The 24,726-nt window shown below is 56.0% G+C and overlaps 12 protein-coding genes across 12 annotated transcripts; 7 read left to right on the forward strand and 5 right to left on the reverse strand.

Moving 5' to 3' along the window:
- Nucleotides 1-346: 346 nt before the first annotated feature.
- BDV59DRAFT_199223 (RNA dependent RNA polymerase) lies at nucleotides 347-3,263 on the forward strand (the record flags this gene model as incomplete). Its single annotated transcript, XM_073693321.1, has 2 exons — nucleotides 347-1,035; nucleotides 1,103-3,263. 2 exons carry the CDS (start codon nucleotides 347-349, stop codon nucleotides 3,261-3,263), a joined length of 2,850 nt encoding a protein of 949 aa, XP_073550763.1.
- Nucleotides 3,264-3,874: 611 nt separating this feature from the next.
- On the forward strand, nucleotides 3,875-6,007 carry BDV59DRAFT_171820 (putative clock controled protein (Ccg-8)). Its single transcript, XM_073688618.1, has 2 exons — nucleotides 3,875-4,362; nucleotides 4,432-6,007. The coding sequence occupies exons 1-2, from the start codon at nucleotides 4,038-4,040 to the stop codon at nucleotides 5,634-5,636; spliced, it is 1,530 nt and encodes a 509-aa protein (XP_073550764.1). The 5' UTR covers nucleotides 3,875-4,037; the 3' UTR covers nucleotides 5,637-6,007.
- BDV59DRAFT_199225 (uncharacterized protein) lies at nucleotides 5,986-6,825 on the reverse strand (the record flags this gene model as incomplete). Its single annotated transcript, XM_073693322.1, has 2 exons — nucleotides 5,986-6,747; nucleotides 6,796-6,825. The coding sequence occupies 2 exons, from the start codon at nucleotides 6,823-6,825 to the stop codon at nucleotides 5,986-5,988; spliced, it is 792 nt and encodes a 263-aa protein (XP_073550765.1).
- Nucleotides 6,826-7,391: 566 nt separating this feature from the next.
- BDV59DRAFT_171823 (putative carbonyl reductase) lies at nucleotides 7,392-9,077 on the reverse strand. Its single transcript, XM_073688619.1, has 3 exons — nucleotides 8,490-9,077; nucleotides 8,053-8,436; nucleotides 7,392-7,957 (listed from the first exon to the last, which is right to left on the reverse strand). Exons 1-3 carry the CDS (start codon nucleotides 8,740-8,742, stop codon nucleotides 7,710-7,712), a joined length of 885 nt encoding a protein of 294 aa, XP_073550766.1. The 5' UTR covers nucleotides 8,743-9,077; the 3' UTR covers nucleotides 7,392-7,709.
- Nucleotides 9,078-10,714: 1,637 nt separating this feature from the next.
- On the forward strand, nucleotides 10,715-11,041 carry BDV59DRAFT_199228 (uncharacterized protein; the record flags this gene model as incomplete). Its single annotated transcript, XM_073693323.1, has 3 exons — nucleotides 10,715-10,849; nucleotides 10,911-10,931; nucleotides 11,012-11,041. 3 exons carry the CDS (start codon nucleotides 10,715-10,717, stop codon nucleotides 11,039-11,041), a joined length of 186 nt encoding a protein of 61 aa, XP_073550767.1.
- A 2,258-nt stretch (nucleotides 11,042-13,299) lies between these two features.
- Nucleotides 13,300-14,290, forward strand: BDV59DRAFT_171824 (uncharacterized protein). Its single transcript, XM_073688620.1, has one exon. It carries the CDS (start codon nucleotides 13,621-13,623, stop codon nucleotides 13,927-13,929), a length of 309 nt encoding a protein of 102 aa, XP_073550768.1. The 5' UTR covers nucleotides 13,300-13,620; the 3' UTR covers nucleotides 13,930-14,290.
- On the forward strand, nucleotides 13,958-16,567 carry BDV59DRAFT_199229 (uncharacterized protein; the record flags this gene model as incomplete). Its single annotated transcript, XM_073693324.1, has 1 exon — nucleotides 13,958-16,567. One exon carries the CDS (start codon nucleotides 13,958-13,960, stop codon nucleotides 16,565-16,567), a length of 2,610 nt encoding a protein of 869 aa, XP_073550769.1.
- Nucleotides 16,568-16,721: 154 nt separating this feature from the next.
- On the reverse strand, nucleotides 16,722-17,949 carry BDV59DRAFT_126255 (Voldacs domain-containing protein). Its single transcript, XM_073686893.1, has 2 exons — nucleotides 17,589-17,949; nucleotides 16,722-17,505 (listed from the first exon to the last, which is right to left on the reverse strand). Exons 1-2 carry the CDS (start codon nucleotides 17,870-17,872, stop codon nucleotides 16,884-16,886), a joined length of 906 nt encoding a protein of 301 aa, XP_073550770.1. The 5' UTR covers nucleotides 17,873-17,949; the 3' UTR covers nucleotides 16,722-16,883.
- A 94-nt stretch (nucleotides 17,950-18,043) lies between these two features.
- BDV59DRAFT_126264 (uncharacterized protein) lies at nucleotides 18,044-18,941 on the reverse strand. The gene is made up of 2 exons (XM_073686894.1): nucleotides 18,875-18,941; nucleotides 18,044-18,826 (listed from the first exon to the last, which is right to left on the reverse strand). Exons 1-2 carry the CDS (start codon nucleotides 18,888-18,890, stop codon nucleotides 18,312-18,314), a joined length of 531 nt encoding a protein of 176 aa, XP_073550771.1. The 5' UTR covers nucleotides 18,891-18,941; the 3' UTR covers nucleotides 18,044-18,311.
- Nucleotides 18,942-19,038: 97 nt separating this feature from the next.
- BDV59DRAFT_171829 (serine/threonine-protein phosphatase 2B catalytic subunit) lies at nucleotides 19,039-21,409 on the forward strand. Its single transcript, XM_073688621.1, has 5 exons — nucleotides 19,039-19,448; nucleotides 19,502-19,833; nucleotides 19,880-20,137; nucleotides 20,189-21,093; nucleotides 21,144-21,409. Exons 1-5 carry the CDS (start codon nucleotides 19,331-19,333, stop codon nucleotides 21,205-21,207), a joined length of 1,677 nt encoding a protein of 558 aa, XP_073550772.1. The 5' UTR covers nucleotides 19,039-19,330; the 3' UTR covers nucleotides 21,208-21,409.
- Nucleotides 21,410-21,544: 135 nt separating this feature from the next.
- On the forward strand, nucleotides 21,545-23,522 carry BDV59DRAFT_171831 (uncharacterized protein). The gene is made up of 3 exons (XM_073688623.1): nucleotides 21,545-21,912; nucleotides 21,969-22,104; nucleotides 22,161-23,522. Exons 1-3 carry the CDS (start codon nucleotides 21,564-21,566, stop codon nucleotides 23,500-23,502), a joined length of 1,827 nt encoding a protein of 608 aa, XP_073550773.1. The 5' UTR covers nucleotides 21,545-21,563; the 3' UTR covers nucleotides 23,503-23,522.
- Nucleotides 23,523-23,541: 19 nt separating this feature from the next.
- On the reverse strand, nucleotides 23,542-24,522 carry BDV59DRAFT_171832 (Alpha/Beta hydrolase protein). Its single transcript, XM_073688624.1, has one exon. It carries the CDS (start codon nucleotides 24,333-24,335, stop codon nucleotides 23,568-23,570), a length of 768 nt encoding a protein of 255 aa, XP_073550774.1. The 5' UTR covers nucleotides 24,336-24,522; the 3' UTR covers nucleotides 23,542-23,567.
- Between the last annotated feature and the right edge of the window lie 204 nt (nucleotides 24,523-24,726).

Raw genomic sequence — 24,726 nt, forward strand, 5'->3', positions numbered from 1 at the left:
CCAAAAATACAATAACAGTAACATATTTACCGCTCCCCCTGATAAAGGGAAAGAAAAGAAGAAAGGGAAAAAAAGGTGCTAAGCAGTTGGCGCTGTTTGCTAGGTGATAGGACGAAGACGTGCAGTAGTAGGGCGCTTGCATCTGGTTGCCACGGCTCTAAATAAAATAAATATCCATGTTGTTGTTTCTCTCCTCCTGGCGTCCATCCTCCCCCACCAGATGATATCGCAGTGAATACCAAGTAAACTACATCATACACATCTACCTACATTCATATGCCCGCATATCATCCAGGACAGCCATCTCCGACCAACTGCGCGCCGCCCCAGCAGGGGGTCAAATAACATGACCTCCCCCCGCACTCCTTCGGCTAGGAACGGGAAGGAATTCGAGCTCTTCGTCGACAGTCTAAATGACCAATTCTCCCTGGACATCCCCAACCCAGGGATCTTCTCGCCGTCGGTGGTAAGTCGCACGGGGAAGTCGCCATGGTGGGGTATCTATCATAGCCTGCGGCCGCTGTTCTATAGGAAGAACGTCGATCTAGGGAGGATCATTAACGACTTCGAGGAATGGGTGCTGTCACGGGCGACTGCGCCGTCCAGTGCTGCCCCTGTCCCTGCTTCTGCCAGCCGCGTGGGTAGCCCTCGAAGAGCTGCCCTCCTGGATGAAGCCGGCCATGCGGTGTCTGTGGCCGAGAAGGACGAACGGCTGCGCTATTTGAGAAAGCTACTGGAGGACGAGTTGTACATCTCCAACGTCTCTGTCAGCATGGCAATGAATGCCGGTGACATCACCTTCTTTGATCCGTCGGCGCCTTCTCGGCCCCTAAAGCGGCCGTACGCGGATGAGGAGGAGGACGATGGCTTCCATACTGCACCTACGTCGCCGGTGAAGGAACCCTGCGCGGAGGCGCCTCCTTCGCCGGCTAAACGATCAAATAGAGGCTCTGGGCCACTTGGCAGGACACCGACGCTGTGTGCAGATCAAGCATGTGCAGGACCCGTGAAAGCGCCGTCCAAATTCGTCGAGAGGTTGACAGCCCCCAGAACCGTTCCGCGCTATAATGTTGTAACGCCTGCGTCAAATAATGCCTTGCAGGCTCTTCCAGCGCCTATCCCTAGGGCTGTCCAAAACATTCGCCACGGTTCGCTTGAAACCGCACCAGATATTACGCCTAAAAGATGAGCCCAACCGGCCCGTGATGAACGACGGTTGCGCTCTGATGTCGAGTGCATTAGCCAAACTAATCTGTGATGATTTGGGAATCACGGGAAGTATTCCTAGTGCCTTCCAAGGAAGGATTGCAGGGGCAAAGGGACTCTGGATGGTTGACAAGCATGATTCAGAGGTTTCCGAGAAAGAGGTATGGCTCCAGATCTCCGATTCGCAGCTGAAGATCAAACCGCATCCCGCCGATTGGGAGAGACTTGACGATCCGGAGAAACTTACCTTCGAAGTGGTCAAGTGGTCCAAGCCTCTCCATCCTGTGAGATTGAATATTCAGCTCCTTGCTATCCTGGAGCACGGAGGGAAAGTCAAAGAACGGATTGCCGAGCTCACTAGATCCGGAATCCGGTCCATAGTGGAGGACTTTGCTGAGGTCCTCGATCAAGACTGCCCTGTTCTGTGCCGTAATCTTATCCAGAAAATAAGGCCACCAGGAGAGGTTCCGTACAAAGCCAGGCGGATGGAAGAGTGGATGGCTGACAATGAGGAGTGCGTAATCCGATTGACTGAAGCAGGTTTCAAACCCCGAAGTTTTAGGCATTTGCGTGGTCGCCTTGGCAAATGCCTTTCTCAATTATTGGATCGATACGAGGGTGAATTGCACATTGAGGTTCCGTTGTCTGCATACGCTTTCTGTATTGCTGATCCATACGGAGTGTTGAAACCAGATGAAGTTCATTTCGGGTTCTCCAGCAATTGGTGCGATCCGCAGGGTCAGTTCGAGGACAATCTACTAGATGGAAAGGATGTCCTTGTAGCTCGCGTGCCCGCGCATGTTCCCTCGGACATTCAACGGGTTCGCGCGGTCTGGAAATCCAAGCTCCGCCATTTCAAGGATGTGATTGTTTTCCCCACTACGGGCGATGTGCCTCTGGCGCATAAGCTCTCGGGCGGTGACTATGACGGCGATACTCCATGGATCTGCTGGGATCAAGAGATTGTGCAGAATTTCAGGAACTCTAGCCTGGCACCGGAATATCCACCGGAGCATTTCGGTCTTACGAATCACTCGGTGCCCATGCGCGATATCCAATCGGTGGACGAATTCTTGCAAAGCTCGTTTACGTTCAATTTGACCCTTTCGAGTCTGGGAAAGTGCACGGTGGAGCACGAAAATCTGGTCTATGACGAATCACTCGGCTCACCCAAGGCCATGGAGTTTGCTAGTCTGTTAAGTCATCTCGTGGATGCTCGAAAGGCCGGCCTCAACCTGTCTGAGGAGACGTGGAAAGGGTATCGCAGGAGGATCAGTCCCCGGGAGCGGAAACCACCTGCTTATAAGGACCCTAAACGAATACCCAAGGAAAGTAACATTGTGGACTATTTAATGTTTGAGGTGGTGGCGAAGGAGAAACATGCCCTTCTCACCGAGCTGGAGAGGAGATTTCCCACCTTCCAACAAAGCAGTAGGCACGATGAAGATCTATGTCAGCCGTGGATCGAGGCACAGGAGGAAGCCAACCGTGATAAGCATGTGGGTGGGAAGCTCCAAGGTATGCTGGAAGATGTCGCACATGCCGTCCACGAGATCTACGCCGAATGGTGCCGCCAATGCTTTGAAGGACACTCCAAAGAGGGCTCGACTCTCTCCCCTGCGGACCTGAAAGCGGTCCTGGAGACCGCTGAGCGAGCCAGAGCGATCCCACCACCGACGGGAGATCATCCGTTGATCCATGTGTGGCGACTGCGGCCAGCGATCTGGTTAGAGCTACTGGCATCCTATACGTACCAGAAGTACCCATTTGCCACGTTCACCATGCATGCTTATGGTGAGGAGCTGTGTCAAATCAAAGCCGGGACAATGCCGTCCCGAATGGTGAGTCACGACATCCTGGCGTGTTACCGGATGAATCCGAAAATTGTGGCCCGGCTGATGGCAAGGGAGGGCGTCGCGGAGGAAACCCCGGGAAGTGAAGGAGAAGGCGAGGAGTACGAAGGACAGGAAGCGATCGAAGCGATAATGCTGGACGGATCGCAGGAGATGGTTGAAAGAGGAGAGGATCTCGCTCCGAGTGATGAGTGGAGCAGATGACACATGTTGATAGCTCAAGGAGGAAGTTGTTGAAGATGCAGGTTGGCCGTTCATAGTTGGATGGCCGAAAGGGAAGGCGGTGACGCGGCATCAACACGTGCGTCACATGTCAGGCGGCCTGATTAAGTTTAGCGCACCATGGAACGCACTAACCCAAAGCGGATCTCGTGATGGATTTCATCATCGTTTTATACCCAGAGATGGAAGATGAGGGTGTGGCAGAATTCAAGAAATCAAGAATTCAGGACAGATACTGCGTAGTAATCTGGTAATAACCCATAATACTAGCAACTTTTCGGGTGACTCCAGGGCAAATAGGGCAGATTCATCGGATCCTCATCCGGGAGATGAAGGCTGTGAAGTTACCGAAGACATGTGAAGAACCTCGTCTGATCAATAACAATCCTCCTGGGAGATTGGATGCATTCAGGCTATTTCGATTACATCAAATTAGACGAAGTGATTCGTCCCCGGAGGAGATTCGCGTTGAACTAGGTACGGGGTCGTTCCATCCAGCATCCCAAATGGGAACGACTTTCACGTGCAACCATCTCCATCGTCTTTTCCCTCCCACGCTTTTCCTTCTCTCCCTCCTCCTCCTCCTCCCTCTCCCTCCTTTCATTTGCCCATCCCTCCTGATCGTCGGTCCTCAGATCAGTCCTCCTCCACTCTAGTCTCCCTTTAACAGTTTCCTCTTTCTGAATTAGGTTGTTGGACTAGTCGCCCTCCCTCTCATTCTTGTCCACTCGGCATTCGTCGTTCGGGCAGAAAGCCATGGACCCTCGTCCAGGCGCCGTCTCTGCTGCCCCAACGTCTGCCTCGTTCCCTCAGCATGATCTCTCTGACCGAGACGCCACTCCGACGGCGTCAACCTCCACCTCCAATCCGCCCATCTCCGCCTCCACTACTTCAGCAACCCTTTCCGCTGCGCCCTCTCCCTCGCATCTCCCTCCCGGTTATCCCTCCGGCCAGCATGTTTCCGCCTCTATGATGGAGGTAGATGGTAATTCCACCGCTGAGGATCGATCACGTCGAGCAACCAGTGTTCTCTCTATGGACGACATTGAGGCCGCCCAGGCTTTGGAGGGCCTGCGTTCCGGTATGCTCCTCGTCACCCTCTCCCTCTTCAGACCGCCGTAGACTAATGAAAGGTGCTTTTCTCGCTCAGAATACGGACACTCCCCTCGCAACTCCTCCCAACGAACCTCCACTTCGACGAATCCCGCCGACGCCAAACCTCAACCAGAACCCCTCCTCTCCCTTCTAACCTCTACCCACCCCCTCATTTCGTCCGCCATCCAGGGCTCCGTCTCCGCCTACACCACCTCCAAATCATATTCCCCGCGCTTCAAGTCCGGCGCCGAGTTCATCGAACGGAACATTGGCTCCCCCGTGGCCAACACCGTTGGCACCGTTGGACGCAAGACCGGCGTGGAAAGCGGAATTCGATGGGCCCTGCAGAGGCGCGCCTCCAATTCCGACCCGAAGCGTTCGAAACGACGGAAAGTCAGCGGGCAGACGAGTCCGGTCAACACGGACCTCGAGAAAGGCGTCGACGAACCGGAGATGCCTCATCGAGCCCGCAGCACCTCCGACCTGTCCATGACGGAGCCCTTGCCGCCCTACGACGAGTACAAATCCCCCAAGTACGAAGAAATTGGCCGCGATGGGTCCTCCCGTGCGAACGCCGGCTGGCAGAGTCGACTGGTGATCTCCACATCCGGGCTAGGTGTTGCGATGAGCGACGAATCGCTCCGTAGCTTGCAGTACTGCCTGACCTGGCTGCGATGGGCCAATGGACGTCTGGGAAAGGCAATTGTCGCCCTGCAGCGGGCTCTGCAGGAGTGGGACCATGCGAAGCAGCAGAATAGCGAGGAAGCCGGCACCAACGGCCAGGATACCTCGTTGCTGTTCCAGCGCATCCAGGCCGTCAAGGAGGACGTCCTCTCCACCCTGAAACAGGTGGTGGACGTAGTCTCCAAGTACGCGGGCGGTGCGCTTCCCGACAACGCACGCAACCTGGTCCGCCGACATCTGACCTCCCTCCCGCACCGCTTCCAGGTGGCTTCGACCTCGAATCCGCCGCCCGACTCCCCCGCGGCGTCGTCGGACGCCACAATCGGGGCGCATCGCATCCTGGTGCTGGCGCGCGAGGGCTTGGACATGATGGCGCAGGTCAGCGGCGTCGTCAACGACACCCTCGTCAGTGCGGAACACTGGTGTGAGCGGCTGGGCCGGAAGCGACCCGAAAAGCGCAACCCCAGTGACAGCCAGCAGCCGGAGGCGCCCAACGAGCCCTACCCGACCGACATCAAGGAACCGATCCGAGAACCATCCCAAGATGTTGCCATGACTGGTACCGAAAAGGTCTGAGGGGCGTCGGCGGGGGGTACATGAGTGCGATGCTCAGCAGGTCCTGAGATGGCTGTCTGTTTGGAGTCGAGTTTGGTCTACCCACGTTGATTGTGTCGTTGCGGGACAGATGATGCGCCATTCGTTGAACATTTTCTTGTGCTTACATTTACTGTTTTGTCATTTCATAGCCTTTTGACTACTTGATATCCGCATTGTTTCACCTAGGGAATGAGGCGGCGTTGGTTGTGTTTTGTGTGGATTGCACGGAAACTTTCAAATTAGCTAACTCTCCGATGTTGTCTATATCCTTGCTTTACCCTGCTCCTAGTCGACCCTCCAATCATCTGTCCATTGTCAGTGATACCGCTCATAATGAAAAGTTCTCCTCGTAACATTCTTGTCTCGGTCCGTCATTTGCTGTCGCTGGCTTAGTGCGCTCCTTTTCCCAGGCCGCCGCCCTCCAGACATCCCGTCTGCGCTGTCGCCGGCGCCGGTCCACCAGACGCGACCATTTCGCCCTCATCCGGACGACCTTCTCCCGCCGCACACGCCACCCGCGTCTCCACAGAGGCATCTGGTACAGACTGAAGAGGCCGGCGTCGTAGGGCCATCCCCACCGGCGGGGACGCAGATGGGTGTCGGACGAGGAGGACGAAGAAGAAGTACCATCCCCCGAGCCACGGCGCATCTTCCACTTCCACTCGCGGAAGGCGTGCAGCTCGTACGTGTTCCTACACAGGGTTAGCATGCCGCGTCGATGCAGATAGTGCAGGTGGATGTGGTAGTCGACACGGTAGCGGGCGACGTGCACATCGTTCTTGGGGTCGTGGGCCTGGTACGCCGAGATGAGGGCGTGGTAGAGGCTGCGTTGGGAGGGGCACATGGTGGATTGGTAGGAGGGTGTCTGGGGAGTAGGAGAAGCAGCAGGAGAGCTTGGGGGGAGAACGGTGCGCGGCGAGACAGGCTCGTCCTCGGAAGGGATGGGATATTCGGGATTATTGGAGACGGTGAAGGGCGGGTCGTTGCGAGGGTGGTATAGCCCCGTTCGCAGGTGTTTCTGGAAGGTGAAGCGCGTGAGGTCAGTCAGGATGCAGCTGGTGCAGCTGAGGGCTTCCTCGATGGCGTCCTTCTGGATGTTGTCAGCTTCGTCTTCAGAGTGAGAGGGCTGTATACGCACCAGGTCTTGGGTTGGGCTGGGGACAGCCATGATGGGCGTGTTTTGGGTGTGGTGGTCTTCATGTTGCTGTTGTAGAGTCTTTTATACATCTTGAAGCCTTTGTCTGCCCCTATGACAATGGATTGAGGAGACGTCCTTGACCACCACAAAGCACAATGTTCGCTTCTTTATGCGTCGTTGTATCTGGCTTGACCACGAATCCATGTCTGTCAGTCCCTCCTGACCATGTCGCCGACAATTCTCGTCTCTCTGATCCCGACAATCGCCTTTCTCTTCTCGGCGTCTCTGCTGTTGTATCTCTACCGGGAGAAGTTTCGCTGTCTCTGCACAGCTTCCTACACAGCGCTCTCTTCCGATGAAGACACCGAGTCCGCTCCATCGTACGTCCAACTCCGCTCTACGCAGGACAGTTTGTATCTCCATGATATGCATCTGACTCGGATAGAACCCCCACGCCAAACCCCGACTCCACATCAGCCGGGGAGCAAAACGCCCATCGATCCTGGACCGACGCACTAGTCGACCGCGCCGTGCGTCAGGTCTGGACAGGTTTCGACCTAGACGTCCTCTTCGACCAGCCTTCTCCCATCCCTGCCCGGACTGCTGTTCATGGCGATCCCGACGACACGAACGGGCGGTGTGGAAACGCTAGTCGTCTGGACATCCGGGGGAATCCGCATGAGGGGTCTCAATGACAGGTCACAATCCCATTGTCGGGCCGCAGGCCAAGGGATCCCTCCTTATTTCGTCGTTCGTTATCTGATGTGTCCTCGGGGTGGAGGAAACTACGGTGAGGAAAGATTGAAGGAGCACGATTCGTTCATTCGTCTATCGGGTGCATGTCTGTAGAGGACCATCCCGTATCCGCCTGTATCAACGAAAACCAGCACGAAACCAAAAAAAAAAGACAATTTTCAAGGAGCGCAGTATCCGCCGTCCACCACCAAGTCCGCCCCTGTCGTGTAACTGGACGCATCCGAGGCGAGATAGAGATACGCGCCCTTGAGCTCCTCGGCGCAACCCTCGCGACCCATAGGTATCTTGTCCCGCCAGATGTTCTTGGTCGCCTCGGGCACAAAGTTGGAGATCTCCGTGGCAATATAGCCGGGGGAAACGGTGTTGGCGCGGGCAAACCGCACCCACTCCACTGCGAGGGATTTACCTATCGGTCGATCGTTAGCGGGCGGGTCCAAGCCCCTCGTACGGCGTATGGAGATAGTATGGGGAGACGCAATGCAGGGGGAGAGAATCACGCACAGAGATGGATGACGCCCGACTTGGCCGCGTTGTAGGCAGCCTGCATCTGGGGGAAGTTGACGATATGACCGCTCATGGAGGCGGTGGCCACGAAGCTGCCGTAGGTGAAGTTGGCGAGCGGCTGGCCGTTGAGATCGGTTCCCTGCTCCTTTTGTCGACGCCAGTGGGCGGCGGCTGCCTGCGCGCAGTAGAAGGTGCCGTTCAGGTCGATGTCCACCACGTTGGAGTAGTGCGCGAGGGGGCCGTCCACCATGGGGCCCTCGGTCCAGGGAACGCCGGCGTTGGCAATGAAGACGTCTAGCCGGCCATTGAAGTCCTTGACGGCCTGGTCGACGGCTTTCTGGACGGATTCGGCGCTGGTGATATTGACCTGGTATGCCTTGGCTGGGGAGTTGTTAATACGTCACATTGGGACGTGTCGAAACGTGGGGACTCACTCTGAACGCCATACTTGGAGGCAATCTCGGCCGCCCGCTCGGTACACTTCGCGTTGGAGTTATACCACATGGCCACGTTGGCTCCGGCCTCTGCGAGTCCATTGGCGACGGCCAAACCGATACCGGCGCCGGCGCCGGTGACAATGGCGGTCTTGCCCTTGAGGGAGAACATCCCCATCAGACTGGGATGGGGCGGCGGGGTAGTGTTTCCATGGACGAAGTGTCCACTCTCGTTGACGGGGTTGGCGGCCATTGTTTTGGTAGGGATAAGAGGGCTATTACTAAAAGCAATGGCGATAAGATGATGGGGATAGGGGACGAAAAAGTCGAAAGTCAAGAGGGGATTGCAGGCAGGTAGCTGTCTTATATATCGACAGAGTTAGTCAATCTGATGTTGGCCAGACCCACCAGGCACCACCACTGACGGGATCGAAAGGTACATGGCGGGGTTTATCCATGGTCCGGCATACTTCCATGTCTGAGCAATTCAGCGTTCGTGGAGGGAGGAGAAATCACGCTATGGGCCAGTGCTGCCGCCGCCGCGGATCATGATGTAAGAAACTTGGTAGTCTCATATATGGAACAGGATAGAATAATATCTATAATATATATTACTGAACTTATCAGCCTCTCGGCGTTTGAGGGCTGAACTATAATTGCCTCGGCGTCTTCAGATACCTTTGAGCTATTTGGGGACACTGATGGTAAACACACACCTAGTATGGACACTTGAGTCATTCTACAAATATGTAGTTGCGAGCAAGTTTACAGGCCCGTTGGGCCCATCATTGTATAGTGCTACTGTGAAGCGATTTTTCTACTTGGTTATATATTCTTTCGATATTCTACAAGGCGACCAATATATGGAGAGCTAATCACTTAAGAATAGGAGAGTTAACCAAATAAAAATGAAGAGTATCTACCAAGATAGCTAATCTTGGGCAATTGCGTTCCCTTCGTTTGAGCTGGGGTTGTCCCGTCACTGGTAGCCGCAGATCATCATAACTGGGGCATACTCAGGTGAGCCAATGATTCCGAAGAAACATATAGACCGAGATATGCCTCCGCCTAGTTGGAAAGGAGAGAATCGAGGGCCTTTGATCTGCTGTCAAACCTGGAAGGGTCGTAGCCTAAGTATTCGAGCCCTACGCGCAGTGAAACGGCGACGATCATGTAGATCGTGATTGTACGGCTCTATCATGACAATTCAGATGGCAAATCGACCTGCGCTTAACTACACGCCAGGGGACCACTACTGACTCTAATGACCTTCATAGGAGGCCACTCACATGCTGAGGTCTCCATGCAACCAAGGAATATATTCAACCCCAAAATAGAAAAAGCTGTTCTTTCTGGGTGTGCTTTGTATTCAGGGTTGTACTACCCATACATGCTTGGAGCAGCAAGGGAAGAAGTTCGGGATTTCCACATTAAGCCCCCTCGATAGAGTAAGTAATTGATTGACGTTGAGCGGGCATCCATCCTCCGCATTTGTCTCAGAAGATGCTATCCACGTGTTGAATTGTCTCCCAACGTCACCAGCCGACCAAGACATAAGAGTACAGCGGTAACTCTGGACATTCCAATACCTAGATTATTTGCGAACTATCGGCTATAGGATAGGAATACTACCATAAGAAGGATTTTCAGCTGTCTAGAAAACCATAGGCATTATTTTTTACTGGCTCCTTGCAGTGTTGTCCAACCCTTTTCTCCACTCCCCACTAGATACAAAGCGGGTGGCCCCGTTCGTTTTCTGTAGCCAGGCGTCATTTCTTCCTAGCCCCTTGTTCAAGTTGAATAAGCGAGCGCGAAGCATGCTACCACCCTATGGGCATAGATTTTCTGAATTTCCAGCAAAGAGAACAGATTTTATACCAGCGAAAATATCATATAATGCAGATAGCATGACGATACTCCTATAATCGGGATATGTGGAAGCTCTATCAAGCCCCAATAGAATGTGGCAACCCGTCTTCGCTACGGGGGTGGAGTAGGACAGAGCGGAGAATTAAGTATCGAAAAATAGGAAAAAAGAATGTTGATCATTATCGTTGTCTCACTTGGTCTTCTAATCAAGTGCTGACCGTAGAATCTCGGTCAGCTTTAGGAGTTGACTTGGAATGTATAAATAGAGCTCAGAGTCTCCAGAGTCAGTTCACGGTCAGATCGAATATCAAACCCATCTCTTATCATTCCTCATAAACCCATTCCCAAAACTCAAAATGCGTATTTTCAACATCATCGCTACTACCCTCCTTGCCCTCGCACCCGCTGCCATGGCCCAACAAAACCCCCAAAACTGTCTTGATAAGTGCTATGTCTATAGCCGGGACGCCAAGTGCCCTACTGACCACCCGGTAAGTGTCTAGCTCAGTCATCTCAGGAGCGAACATATTAACTGATATGATGATTGGATAGGCTGTTGGTCGCATCGGACCTGTATGTTTTGCGTCTCCTCTCTATGCCCCCAAGACCGGGCTTCGGATAAGGCAATTTACTAACATAAATGATTTCTCTAGGGCTGCTTCAAGTGCTGCGAGTCTGTCTAAACAAGGTCCAAGCTTCGCACACGATGACCCATTATTAGTATGCAAAGGTCTAGCCAGACTCAAGCATTGTCCGTTCCTTTGGTTGATGTTGTTGAGGAGGATAACTTGATCATATAAATAGTTGCCACTTAGCTAGCTATTTCAACCATGATTATGTATCTCCTCAGCACTACTTCAGATCACTATATGTATTCATATAGTGCTAAAAAGCTATCTGCTTTATTACTTCAAGTGCTTCTAGGACTATAATTCTTCCGCTAGATATGCTTCACTAGGGGATCTGTTTATAGTGTTTTCTTTGTTAATGCTACCTTCACTGTTCACAACATGCCATACTTTTCATATCTTCTTGTTCACTCATCAGCCCTGGTGAACTTCACTTTATTTCTTCTATCCTTATCAACCCATTCTCCCCATTCTATCTTTTCTTCTTCTTCTTCTTCTTCTTCTTCTTCTCTCTACGTGACATTGTGAACGTGGCCAAGCCTGTCCCAAAGAAACTGGAGATGATCTCCGAAGGAGTCGAACGTAGCCCAACGGAGGACTTGCAAGTTGCTTGTCATTCATGATATCTCAGCAAGCCAAACCTCATCGTCCCAAGAAGGTTTCGATAAAGTGCTGTAAGCAGGGTCACGGAGCTTTCTCTTCGTGCCGCGTAGTTCTAGATTTACGGGGCCATGCCCATAGGCAACGTGCGTGTGGCAATTGCTTATGGAATGGATATGGCCAATCTTGCGCACTTCGAGTCGAATTCGAAAGGAACGGGGGAGAAGCCTTTTCAGATGGCCTCTGCCGGTATATTCCTTGTCATCCGAGGAACGTGCTCCAGGAAATCATACTCCAATGGGAGTACCTATGACCGGATGGTCTTATTCTCTCGTGACGCATGACGCATCCCAATGGCAAATGCAGTCTGGTGGTAAGGCATAGTTGGTGATTATCGCCAAGATAGATGAAGACAAGCGACAGCTCTTCAGAGAGGAAGGGTTTACACTTACCCACTATTATTGAACTGCTAGGTACGGAGGCGAGATATTTAAAGAGATCCATGGCGTCGAAAGCATTGCGGATGGGACACATCTTCGTTGCCCCATCCGTACGACGTTACCAGATCCAATAGCGCTATCTTTATGGTGTTGGTCCGACATCTACATGCAAGGAGGATGTGAGAGGAGTACCACGCATCCGTGTTTATTACACGCGGGACTTCCGAGTATCTTCTTGCCGATTTCGTTCGTATGGTCGATGGCCACAACCTTTAGAGCCAAATGGATAAAGAACGATCAATCTGGAAGAATGCGCGAACTATTACTAAATGAGCCTGGGGCTCCCGGAAGGTCGTGAGCGAAGATGCGGAAGAACTGATGGAGCATTTTGATCAGCAGAAGGTAGATCACCTGTTGTAGGGCAGCAGCAGTTCCACTTATGCCAGAAATCTGGTCAACATTGCAAAAGGATTGGAAGGACAGCAAATAAGGACAAAACTGCTCAGGTCTTTAGCATGTGCTTCCAACACCAACGAACCTGCAAAGCCTATCCACCAAAGTCACCGATCTGGCTTCGAAGGACGCTGAACGATGTTTCCAGATTTCGATGCGCCGAGGACCCTAACTCAATGGATGGCTTGCAGGATACATCATTCGTGACGAGGATGGGCACAGCGCTCAAGAGAGTCACAGACATTATTCTGCCACTAGATAAAAACTTCGATCGTGATTAACTACTACCAAGTCTTGAGCGCGAGACACGGCCCATCCGCAGCGAAAGCGTGGTGTGATAAAAAGAAGGTCGAGTTCACCATGAAAACTCCTGGGATGCGTAGTACCTTGAAGGCAACTAACTTTGCTTTCGATGAGAGGCAGTTGTTTTGCTGTATACCTGGGGACTTCGCAGGAAAAATGGAGGACTGGTTTATTTCAAGAGGCACAGTTGAGAAGCATAGTTAACTGTTATGCTACCTGTAGGATGGGTGGGACGGTATAGTCCAACCTATGCGCTTCGGTGTTCGATAAGGGTATTGACTTAGACAGCTTAGCATGAAAAATTGTCCTTCTTTGGTCTTATATATATCTGTCTTGCAAGGAAAAGCGCCTCTTCGCTCTGATGCAGCCAAGCAGGTATAAGTATCCAGTCAGGGGGAGGGAGTGGTAGAGAATGCCAGGCGTTGTACATTAAGGGAAAGGATCGGTCACGGGTCACCCCAACCCTAATTCTCCCGCCAGACGATCCTCTCTGGATGGCATCAACCCCAACAATCCCCTCCATCTGCTGTCATCTGACGCTTCCAATGACCGCCATGGCATCATCCCTTCTGCTCTTGATGTCTTTCATGGCCATCTCCATCGGTCATCATCCAGTTTTTTAGTGACCCACAAGGGGAGGACATCATGAAGATCCCGAGCATGGGCGGCACCTAGCATCACCAGCATCACAACAGTCAGCTCGAACTCCAAGGCTTTGGGACCAGTCTCCCACCAATTCAAATCTCAGAGGAGTGACTCCTCCATAATTTCCATCCCAGACCATCATTCGCTCCCAAAGGAGATTATCACTCTGGCATTCCTCGCGTAATCACCGCAATGTGCACCCACATTCCAGCGCTGCCTCAAACGTCCATTCTCATAACAACAATCTTTCGCCCTTCTTTTCCAAATGGCGTCCCTCCTCTCTCCTCATTCCTTGCTCTTGTCTCCCTTATCGTGTCTCTCACAGGGTATCACAAACGTTGGTTGAGGTTGTGTACGTTCTTGGAGGAGGTTATATCCTTCCCTCGACGTGAGCTGTCAACGGTTCTCACAACCACACCGACTCGAAAGGCCGTAAACAACGCTTCTTTGCATGGGTACAACGCGTCGACCCTCAACTGCATCCGGGTCGAAAGGGGGTAAAGGACCTAATCGACTGTCTGTCTGAACAATGGTGGCCCTCAGCACCGTCGTTGCCGTTGCAGTGGTTTCTGCGGTGGTCGTCATCGTGGGGACCGTCGTCGGCACTGTCATCTATGTGAAGAAGCGTCAGGACCGACTCTCGCTGGCTGTCGCCACCGCCGGGCAGGGCAGCTATGCCCATGGGCTTCAGAACTTCCCCACGGGCACAATCACCTCGCTCACGCGCGAAGAAGGCTCCCGTCTACGACAGCACGGCCAACTCCCCTATGGCCGAAATCCGGGCGAATGGGGCTTGTTGACCTCCCACGAGACGCTCCCCTCCCCCATCGAACCAGAGCCATTTTCGGAGAAACGCGCTCTCCGGCGTTCGTTTTCGTGGTCTCGGTCGAAACGACAGCCAAAGCGCCTGCTCCGAGGCAACTCCCTTACTCCCTTGACCGAATCGAACAAGGAGCTTCTCGCACCCTACGCCGCGGTACGCGGTCCCAAGGATGAGGTGTCTCTCTCAGCCGTCGAGGGGGCGCTGGAGTTGCCTACGGAGACCACCCCGCGACATACGCCGGAGCGAGACGACGACAGACCGGGCCCTACGATAGACACTACCCTCCGTCCCATCTCTGCCGACAGCCAAATGCATCACAAGCGAGAACGCTCCGGCAGTCTTTTCCCCGTCTTCGAGGATAGTCCTGAAGGATACGGCTCCCGGCCTCGTGGAGGGAGTATCACCATGCAGACGCCCGGTGCGGCGCCAGAGCAGCCCGCTCCGCCCCCTCCTGTGGCCTATCCTCCGAACCGGTTCCGTCTGTCCAAGAATGACTCTGCGAGGTTCTCCACGCTAAGTCTGGAGACTGCGGATAGCTCCATCCTCGACGACAGCAGACGCACTTCCGCAGGCATCGAGAGTGACTTCGCCTCACCGGCATTGCCGCCTTGTCCCACGTTCACCCCATACAGCGCCAACGACGTGGGCCGCATCGAATACGACGGACGAAGCTTTGCGCCTACCGCACCAGCATTCCCTGCGCCGTTCACGTTCCCTCCATCCCCGTCCAGGGACTCGCAGCAACGACCGGACGGGGATCGTGCGGGCTCCCCGCGTCGCAGCCAGACGGCACGCAGTCCGTCGCACTCAATCGAACGAGCCAGCCCGCCACGACGCAGCGAATCGTTCTCCGCAAGCAACTCCCCACGGTACAACAGGTCCAGCGCACAATACTCGCCTCCTATTCATGTTGCCCCGTTGAACGTGCCCAGTCGCAACTCGAGCCTACTGCGACAGCTCAACCAAACACAGCGGCACTCCGTGCACTCCAACCACCGCCGAGACAGTAGCAACGGGGACCCCTTCTACTCCGGTGGTACGTTCGTCCACCCGCAGGCCTCTGCCCGGCGGTCCAACGGTTTCTTCGTGCCGGATGGCTTGCCGAAGGCGCCGCTGCCTTCGGCGCTCAAGAACGGCAGTGGTCCGCGCAAGGGTCACAGACGCCAAAACTGTGTCCGCATCTCCATCCACCCACCCATCACCTTCGGAGGGCCATCCTTCTCGCCGATGGTCGAGGAGCCTGAAGAGCTGGAGGAGTTCGCCACTACTAACCGGGGCACGTTGGTACGCCGGTCTGACCTGACGCCCGTTTCGCCCCTCAACTCCAGCGCCTCGTCCTTATCCATGGGCCGCAACAGCTACCAGGAGTTCAGCCAGCACCGCCGCTCCAACTACAGCTCCAACCTTCCCCCGTACACCCAGCACCACCGAAGCTCGGTGGCCCCCTCACGGCCGGCATCATCCTACCAAGATCCCTCGGCACGACGACGTCGCCATCGCCGCACCAAGTCCGCCGACGCCATGTCCACAACCAACGGCCCCAACAGGCACCACCGTAGCAGCATGAACACGCGTCCACCCAGCACCACGATTAAATCCCTCCCGGATCTCCTGACCAACATTCCCCCGGTCCCCGGGGCCGAGCCCAACCTGTCCAGCACGCCGTCCCCGGAAAAGAAACCGCCCATCTGGATGGCACCGCCCCCGCCGCTGCCCAACAACCCCTTCGCAGGCTCACCAACCACCTACGAGAACTCCAGTCCAGGCAGTCCGCGTCGCTCGGCCGTTAAGGGCCCGCGCAGTCAACCAGGCAAGCCCGCCGCCGCCGCCGCCCGAAGCAGCGTGCGTTCGCTGCCCCCCGACGACAGCGTCAAGGCATCATCGGCGCCGACGGACGGCGCCTGGGGCGCGGTTGCCCGCCCGCATAGCATGGTCCGGGCCTCGACATGCATGTCCACGGACTCTCTGCACCGCGCGAAGTCAGTTGGCGCCCCGGTTCTGCGTCCATCGGAGCAGCTCTCGGGGCAGCAGTCAGAGCAACAGCAGCAGCCGGCCGACCAGCGCGGCTCCCAGAACCAGCAGATCGTGCCTATCTGGGAAGACCCCAAGCTGGAGCGTCATCCTACGACAAAGTCGACGGTCTCGGTTGTATCGCAGGCGGACGGCCCCGCCGAGCTGCAGGGGGATATGCAGCAGAACCGGGCCCAGGCGCGGAAGTCGCGACAGTTTGCGACGCCGAAGAAGGCCATCGGGCTGGGGATTGGGGCCGTCACGCCGGGGAGTTTGTATGATATGGATGGGTTTTTGAAGGAGTAGGGGGTGTCCTGTCTGCTCTGTGAGTAGGTGTGTATGATGTACGAGCCGGGTGTTGTTATCCATTCGTTTCAGAGTCTAATCTCTTTTCTCGACTGTTTTCTATACGGACTCTTCTTTTGTCTTCCCCTACTCTCTCTCCTTCTTTTCTTTTGTCAGTTGTTTTCTCCAGCGCATGGCTTCCGTTGCATACAGGCTATAGCTTGATATCCATGACCAATCGTAATCCGGAGTGAAATGAAGTGAATCGAATGAATCATTGCATCCTCGTAAGACATAACCAGCCAGGCCCTCTATTCCAAAGACACTGACGGAGCACTTAATCCGTCCGCCGCCACTTGGCCTCCTCATCCTCCGGCGCATCGTCCGTCTCCCCTTCGCGAGCCCGCACCGTACCCGCCCCAGGCCCAAGGGGCAAACTCGGCTCCTCGCCGCCACCAATCCAGTTACCCTCCTCGTCAAAGAACTCGTGCATATTCTCCGCCGTGATCCACCCGGAGCTGCCGTCCACCGGCGGCGGGAGGGCCCCGTCGGCGCCGGTCGCGACCACCCCAGCCGGGAGGAGGGCGTCGTCACCGCCATCATTTTCCTCGTCGTCTTCGTCCATCGGGTCCGGGTGCAGGTTCGCGCAGGCCGACACGGCGGCGTAGAGCTTCTGCGTCGGGGTTTCTTTGTCGGCGTCGGCGTCGGCGTCAGCATCAGTGTCGGTCTCGGTCTCGGCGACGGGAGTGGTTGGTGCCGGCACAACAGTCAGCGTCATGCAGGTTTCCTCGTCGTCGGCGGCGGTGGGCGCGGACGGCGTCGCGATCTGCATGTAGAGACCCTGGAGTTCGGCGTCCGGGTTGTCGGGGAGGCGGAGTCGCTGGATGGCATGCAAGGAGATGGAGGGGTAGGGAATGGAGACGCCGGTGCTGAGGGCCGGGTTGTACAGGAGAAATTTACTGTCTCTGCTGGTTAGATGGGAGTTGCTGGAGGTGATAGAGGTGTGTTGCTGCTGTTGTGCAGGGGTGTGCTGGGGACTCACTCGGACGTCACCCACACGTCGACGCCGTCCACTACCAGCTCTGTCGGGGCCTCGTCGTCATCGCCGGACCCATTGACGGCGCGGGAGGGCGCGGACGAATCGGACGGACGAAGAGCGCTCAGCGGCGACGCGGTCAGGTCGGATTCGAGGACGGAGAGCTTGCACTGCTTGCTGTGGTAGTGGAGCACGGCGGGGCCGTCGTGGAAGGATGTGGGCGTGCGCGACTGATGGTCGGCGAGAAGGACGAAAGCGGAGGTTTCGGGGGCGGTATGGAGGGGTTCCATGGTGGATAAGGTGGTTGTAGGTGGATAGTTGGAGGGGAGTTGGAGAGAAGTTGGTGGTGGTGATGCGGTGTCGAGGGATTTTCTTCGGGGCTGCGGCGAAGCTCTCCCGATGCCGGACGATTACATGGAATGTAGTAAAGATATCAATGCTTACTGCGCATAGGATTTATATGGCTCTTAAAAGCTTGGACGGGCTTTATTGTATTGAGCTGGGCTCTGCTATTTCTAGTCTTCGGCGTGATTGTCTACATTTGACCGACGGTGGTGGTACTAGAGCTGGATATGCAGCTCTCACTGCGCCATGAGGGACCTCATTGGACCTGACGTATCTTTCATGGTCATGCGACGCGAACCCCCATACCAAGGGGATCGTCCGTGTTTGCGACTGCTGTTGCGACTGTCTACACAGCCTCCGGGACACACTAACCAACGCGATCGCTCATTTCACATCAAGGCCACCGAACGCTCGATCCAGCTCCTCCCCCTCGTCGTGTGGTTTCATCGACGGTAAACTGGACGCTCCGGGGTCGACAGCGGAACTGTCCAGGAGACTGGTCGGTTCGTTGGACGCGGCCGTGGTGGCTCGACTCGGCTGCAGGAGCTTCTCGTCTCGGTCTAACCATCCCGGCGCAACCCGGCGCTTCTCGGCGAGATCTCTCTGGGCGATGGACTCCTCCCAGTCCTGGATGGCTTTGAGGGAGTCATTGCGGGCTTTGGTGAGATGGTCCTCGAGAGACCGGCACGAGGCGAGGATCTCCTCTGGGGAGGCGGCGTGCTCGCCACTGGCGGAGATAACGTAGCGAGCTTTCACGCTGGGGTTACTGGGATCGACGGTGACCGACTGGGGTAAGCTGGTTGGAACGGATTTGTAGGTGTAGGGCAGAGTAACGGAGGTGGGGAGGTTGATGAAGGGGGAGACGGTTAGAGGGACTTGGGCGAGGAGGGGATGGGGACCTGGAGAGTTAGAGAGGCAACTTGGCTGCAACTTTGGGGGAGACGTACGATAAGATTCATACATGGTGTAGTTGTAGAAAAGAGAGAGGAGAGAGGGAGAGTGAGAGGGAAGTAGTTAGTTAACTTGTTAACTTATAGAGGATGCTGATCTAATCGACCTCGTTGTTATTGGGCGTGTTTTCAGCCGCATCGCATCGTCTGCCTCAACCAGAATCGCTTTGTTCGCCCACTACGAATTGCCCCGCGAGAATTCCCTCGACGACGATCTCAGGACCTCGAATTATACCCGGAAGCCCCCAATATCCCAATATATCCCCGATAAGGCTACCGTCAAGGGGCTCTACTCGCTCGTCTCCCGCGTGAAACCCCACCAACAACCCGGGCATCTTTCTTCCTTCTCCTCTTCTTCCTCCCACCAACTCCCCTCCCTCTCCCTCCCCCATTCTCCTCTCTTCTCCCCATCCACTGGGCTCCTGATACGCCCCTCGTCTCCTTCTGCCCACGATGGATCGGACAATAGCCCTGGCTGTGACCGATAAGAAGCCGGTCCCGGAGATCGACTTCACGTTACATACCATGGAGGATGGCTCCCAGGTGTCCACGATGGAACGAGTGATCAAGGGTACGTTCCGTCAGCTCTCCCATGGAGCTCACTCTAACACTATCGCTCTCTAGAGGTGCAAGCGCCGGCGTTAAACACCCCGTCGGATGATCAGTTCTGGTCCCCTGAAGACCCTACCAAGCCCAATCTCCAGTTTCTCAAAAACCACTTCTACCGCGAAGGTCGTCTGACCGAAGACCAAGCTCTATGGATCATACACGCCGGTACCGAGATCCTCAAGTCCGAACCCAACCTCCTGGAGATGGATGCTCCTATCACCGTCTGCGGTGATGTACATGGCCAGTATTATGATTTGATGAAGCTCTTCGAGGTCGGGGGTGACCCCGCCGAGACTCGGTATCTGTTTCTGGGCGACTACGTGGATCGCGGTTATTTCAGCATTGAGGTACGTCGTCGACTGAAGGGACATTCACGGATTCTGACCCTCCCAGTGTGTTCTCTACCTCTGGTCCCTGAAGATCTGGTACCCCAACACCCTCTGGTTGCTGCGGGGCAACCACGAGTGCCGACACCTGACGGACTACTTCACCTTCAAGCTGGAGTGCAAGCACAAGTACAGCGAGCGCATCTACGAGGCTTGCATCGAGTCGTTTTGCGCGTTGCCGCTGGCCGCGGTGATGAACAAGCAGTTCTTGTGTATCCACGGTGGTCTGAGTCCGGAATTGCACACCCTGGAGGATATCAAGGCGGTGGGTGTCGAACGGCCGCTTGGATGTGCGTGATTGCTGACCCCAGACTAGATCGATCGCTTTCGTGAACCCCCCACCCACGGTCTCATGTGCGACATTCTCTGGGCCGATCCGTTGGAGGAGTTCGGGCAGGAGAAAACCGGTGACTACTTCGTCCACAACAGCGTGCGTGGATGCTCGTACTTCTTTTCGTATCCGGCGGCCTGCGCCTTTCTCGAGAAGAACAACCTACTCTCCATCATCCGTGCCCACGAGGCCCAGGACGCGGGATACCGCATGTATCGCAAGACGCGAACGACCGGTTTCCCCAGTGTGATGACCATCTTCAGTGCGCCGAACTATCTTGACGTGTACAACAACAAGGCCGCCGTGCTGAAATACGAAAACAACGTCATGAATATCCGACAGTTCAATTGCACCCCGCACCCGTACTGGCTGCCGAACTTTATGGACGTCTTCACCTGGTCACTGCCCTTCGTCGGTGAGAAGATCACCGATATGCTCATTTCCATCCTCAACACCTGCTCCAAGGAGGAGCTGGATGATGACGTGCCCAGCTCCGTGTCCCCCACCGGACCCTCACCCACGACCCCCGCGGACATGGAGAGCACTGAATTCAAGCGCCGCGCCATCAAGAACAAGATTCTGGCCATTGGACGCATCTCTCGGGTGTTCCAGGTCCTGCGTGAAGAGTCGGAACGCGTCACAGAACTCAAGACTGCCGCTGGAGGTCGTCTTCCTGCGGGTACGCTTATGCTCGGCGCGGAGGGCATCAAGCAGGCCATCACGAACTTCGAGGATGCGCGCAAGGTCGACCTGCAGAACGAACGTCTACCTCCCAGCCAGGAGGAGGTCTACCGACGGAGCGAAGAGGAGAGACAGGTGGCTCTGGAACGTGCCCACCGGGAGGCTGAAAATGACACGGGCTTGGCTACAGTGGCTCGACGCATTAGCATGTAAGTTATATCCTCAGAGATCGAGGTGGGCGTTGTGCTAACGACAACAGGTCGGCGGGCTCTGGTAGGTCTCGCGGACAGCGGGACGCGGCCCGTAGAAGTCGGGAGGCATAGACAATCCAACAATTTCAGAATCCCGCGCGAACGAGCCAACTCGGACGAGTCCATGGGGTTGGCCCGGGAAGAGCGCTATTACTGTATTGAATAATGGAGATGCAATCCGGGAGGCTTATTGTAATTCCTGCACAGGAAGCGAGACGTCCGTGACGTCTTGCTCTCTACATGAATTGATGAATCGATACACCATGATTACGGCGTTGTGTAGTCCTTATACCTGCAGCCATATAGAACTTCGTAGTCCACGGTGATGTGCTTTGTTGACCGCCTGCCGAATCAATCCACGGCCGCCCTTCACCTCCAAAACGTCCCGAACATCCTGACCGTCTACACCTCCTTAGCCATCCTCATCCATGCCTCCCAAACTACGCGGCGGCTCGCTCTCCAGGAGCCTGTCGCGTGCTCGGGACAGCAGCGGTGCAGTGTTCTATTGTCCGTCTTGCGCAATCTGGCGACGAACCCTCACCACGCGTCAGAGCCGCATCCCCTCGGACGGAACCCGTCTTTCGTCCTGGACATCCAATCGCTCCCTTGCGACCTCATCTGTGGTCCATGGATCACGCCATGTGCCGCCTCGTTTGCGGGAACTGTACGATGCCTTGAGCCAGGTGAAGGATGTGGCGACGGAGCAGGTCAATCTCAGCCGACTGCAACTTGCCCTGCGGGGGTTGGAGTCGGAGACTCCTCTCATCCGTGTTGCGGGTACGACTCATTCCCCTTACGTTTCCGACATGTCTAATTGGAATAATATTGTCTAGTCCTCGGACTCAACGACGCCACGGCTGCCCGCAGACTCGTGCACCTACTTCTCGCTGATCCATTAACGCCCCGCGAGCCCTGGGAAGATGCACTCGAAGCCTACGACGCGGATACCTCTCGTGGACTGCTGATCCGGTACAGCCCGCGATTCTCCCAGGCCCAAAAGCCATGACTAACGGCTCCCCACGCAGATACGGCGAGACCTCCGAGTCCGTTCCAAACGACCTCCTCCCGACCATCTCCGTCCCCTCCCAGATCCTCAAGCACGGCAACCTGGAGATCCTCGTGTCCAGCCTGGGCGCCGAGTCCGCCCAGTCCACCTCCACATTCACAGCCGAGACCTTTCTCGTGCCGACAGTAACCATCCAGACCTCCTACACGGGCCGCCACAATGTCGTCCGTTACCCCGTGCACAAGACGATCGTCTGCGGCCGCGGCGTGGACGACCTCCTCACGTACAGTCGTCTCCTGGCGCGGACGGACCTGCGCAATGAGACGGAGTCGGTCTACGGCGCGATCGAGTTGGGCCAGGCTGCGTCAGAGCCGCACTTGCGCAGTGACCGCGTCGCTTTTGTCGACGTCGCCCGCGCCGAGGACGCCCTAGCCAAGTTCCGCGAGTCCGTGCAGAACGCGTCGTTGTACGAGCGCGGCTGGAACAGCAGCGGCGTGCAGCCCATCGTGGACTGGGTGATGTCGCTACGCGCGAGTGATGGCGTTCTGGATCCATCGCTGCGGAGCCTGGTCGCTTCGCTGATCGACGCGGCCGAGATGGGTGTTGTTGCTGAAGAGGCGAGGAAGTCGCAGGAGCGACGAGAGGCGTCTGTGCCGGACCGCGTCCGAGATTCGCTGGATCGCATGGCGGGCGAGTGGGCGGAGAGAGGCCACACGGAGCTGCGCGGTGCGCTTGAAGAAGGTTTTGCGAGTAAGCGGTGGCGGGGCCTTGCGTGGTGGAAGCTGTTCTGGCGGGTGGATGATGTCGGCATGATCACGTCGGAGATCCTGGAGAGGAAGTATCTCCGCCGGGCGGAGAAGGAGGTTGTCTGGACGGCGGGCCGGTTCCAGCAGGCCGGCTTGCTGGAAGACGTTACAGAGACGGCAGAGAAGCCTGCTGAATCGGCCCCCTGGCCGACACAGATCTCCACCAGCCGCACCCGGCTCCTTCAGACGACGGTGCCCTCTCTACAGGCTCTGGCCCAGCGCCTCGTCCTCTTCAGCATGTCGACGACGACGCTGACCTCCGCCCTGTCGGCGTTAACCTACGTCTCTATCCCGTCTGCCTCCCTGTACGAGACGTGCTCCGTTGCCGCAGTCGGCTTGATCTACTCGCTGCGCCGCCAACAGCGGAAGTGGGAGACAGCGCGCAACTTCTGGGAAGATGAGGTGCGCGAAGACGGCCGCATGGCGCTGCTGGAGACCGAGTCGTACCTGCGCAAGGTGGCGCGAGAGGGCGGCCGCCACGACACGGAGGATCCGGACGCTGAGGCGCGACAGACGGTCCAGCGCGCGAGACAGGCGCTGCAGGATGTGAAATAGCTTATTTACATAGACGCATGTACATTATTTCCTTTTTACCTTTTTCTTTCTTTCAGTCCTCCAACCTAGGTAATCTCTACACTTCCCTCAGGCACCCCCTGCCAGCTGCGCAGCCTGCGCGCAAAGAACTGCATGACGGGGAACATCTCGTCGCGATTCTGCGGCATGCCGTCGCCGCGCCGCGCATACCGATGCAGCTCGACAAACTCAAACACCTCCTTGGTGCGACGCACTGCGCCGTCCCCGACAGCGCGCGACTCCCGCCCCGCAACCAACAACACAGGCGAGCGGTTCTTCGCGCCCACCGTACTCCCCGAGAGCGGGTAGGGCGCCCCGATCGAGACCACCCCAGCCAATGCGCCGCCGTCAGACGTAGAATGCGGGGAGCGGCCCAGCTCCCTTGCAGCTACTAACGCAGCCATGCCGCCCTGCCCGGAGCCCAGGACGAGGATGTCGCGTAGGGCGTAGCCGCATTTCCGCACGAGGACGCCATGCACAACGTCGTCGACGAGCACGCGCGTGGCGCGCGCGAACCCGGCGTCCATGTCTAGACCGCCTGTCGTCGAGTCGAAGCTGACGTCGTCGCCCCAGTGGAAGCCTGGGAGATCGAAGGGTAGCGGCGTTGGGGCCTGAAGCGTGAGGATGGTGGTCTCAGGGAGGTTGAGGGCGCGGGCGAGGGAGGTGAAGCTGGCGCTGGTGTCGCCCAGGCCGTGGAGGAGGAGGAGCAGGTTGCGGGGGGTTCGCGATGTTTGTTGCGGGGGGGTTGGGGCCGGGGTGATGGAGAGGGTGAGGGAGGAGGGAAAATCGGAGACCGTGGGGAGTTTGGTCGGCATGTTGGGTGTGTGTTACGGCATCGGGTATCCGTAGGAGCGAGTGTTGTGGATTTGAAGCTTTTCATGAAGTTGGAGATTTGCATGATGCCGGCGACGGTGGATTAGGTAATCTATGGGTATTGTCAGTACGCAGGGTATTGGTGCCTTAGATACCAGGCTGCCAGTATCTGAGGCATGAATGACATAATCGGCAGAATACGGTTGCCTACACAAGGGATGAGGGGTTTATTTCTAATATTAATGGAATATCACTCTAGAATGTCGCTGGTGGAGCCCCAAACAAATCAGAAACCTCCACCTGAACCAAAATTTGGCCCGATGCCGGATTCATATTGGGTAAACAGAATGAGACCAGTCCCTCTTGTACCAGATCTCGTCTATCTGGTCAGGG

The sequence above is a fragment of the Aspergillus ambiguus genome, assembly GCF_047715705.1.
Source record: "Aspergillus ambiguus strain CBS 117.58 unplaced genomic scaffold BDV59scaffold_5, whole genome shotgun sequence".
Classification (NCBI taxonomy): domain Eukaryota; kingdom Fungi; phylum Ascomycota; class Eurotiomycetes; order Eurotiales; family Aspergillaceae; genus Aspergillus; species Aspergillus ambiguus.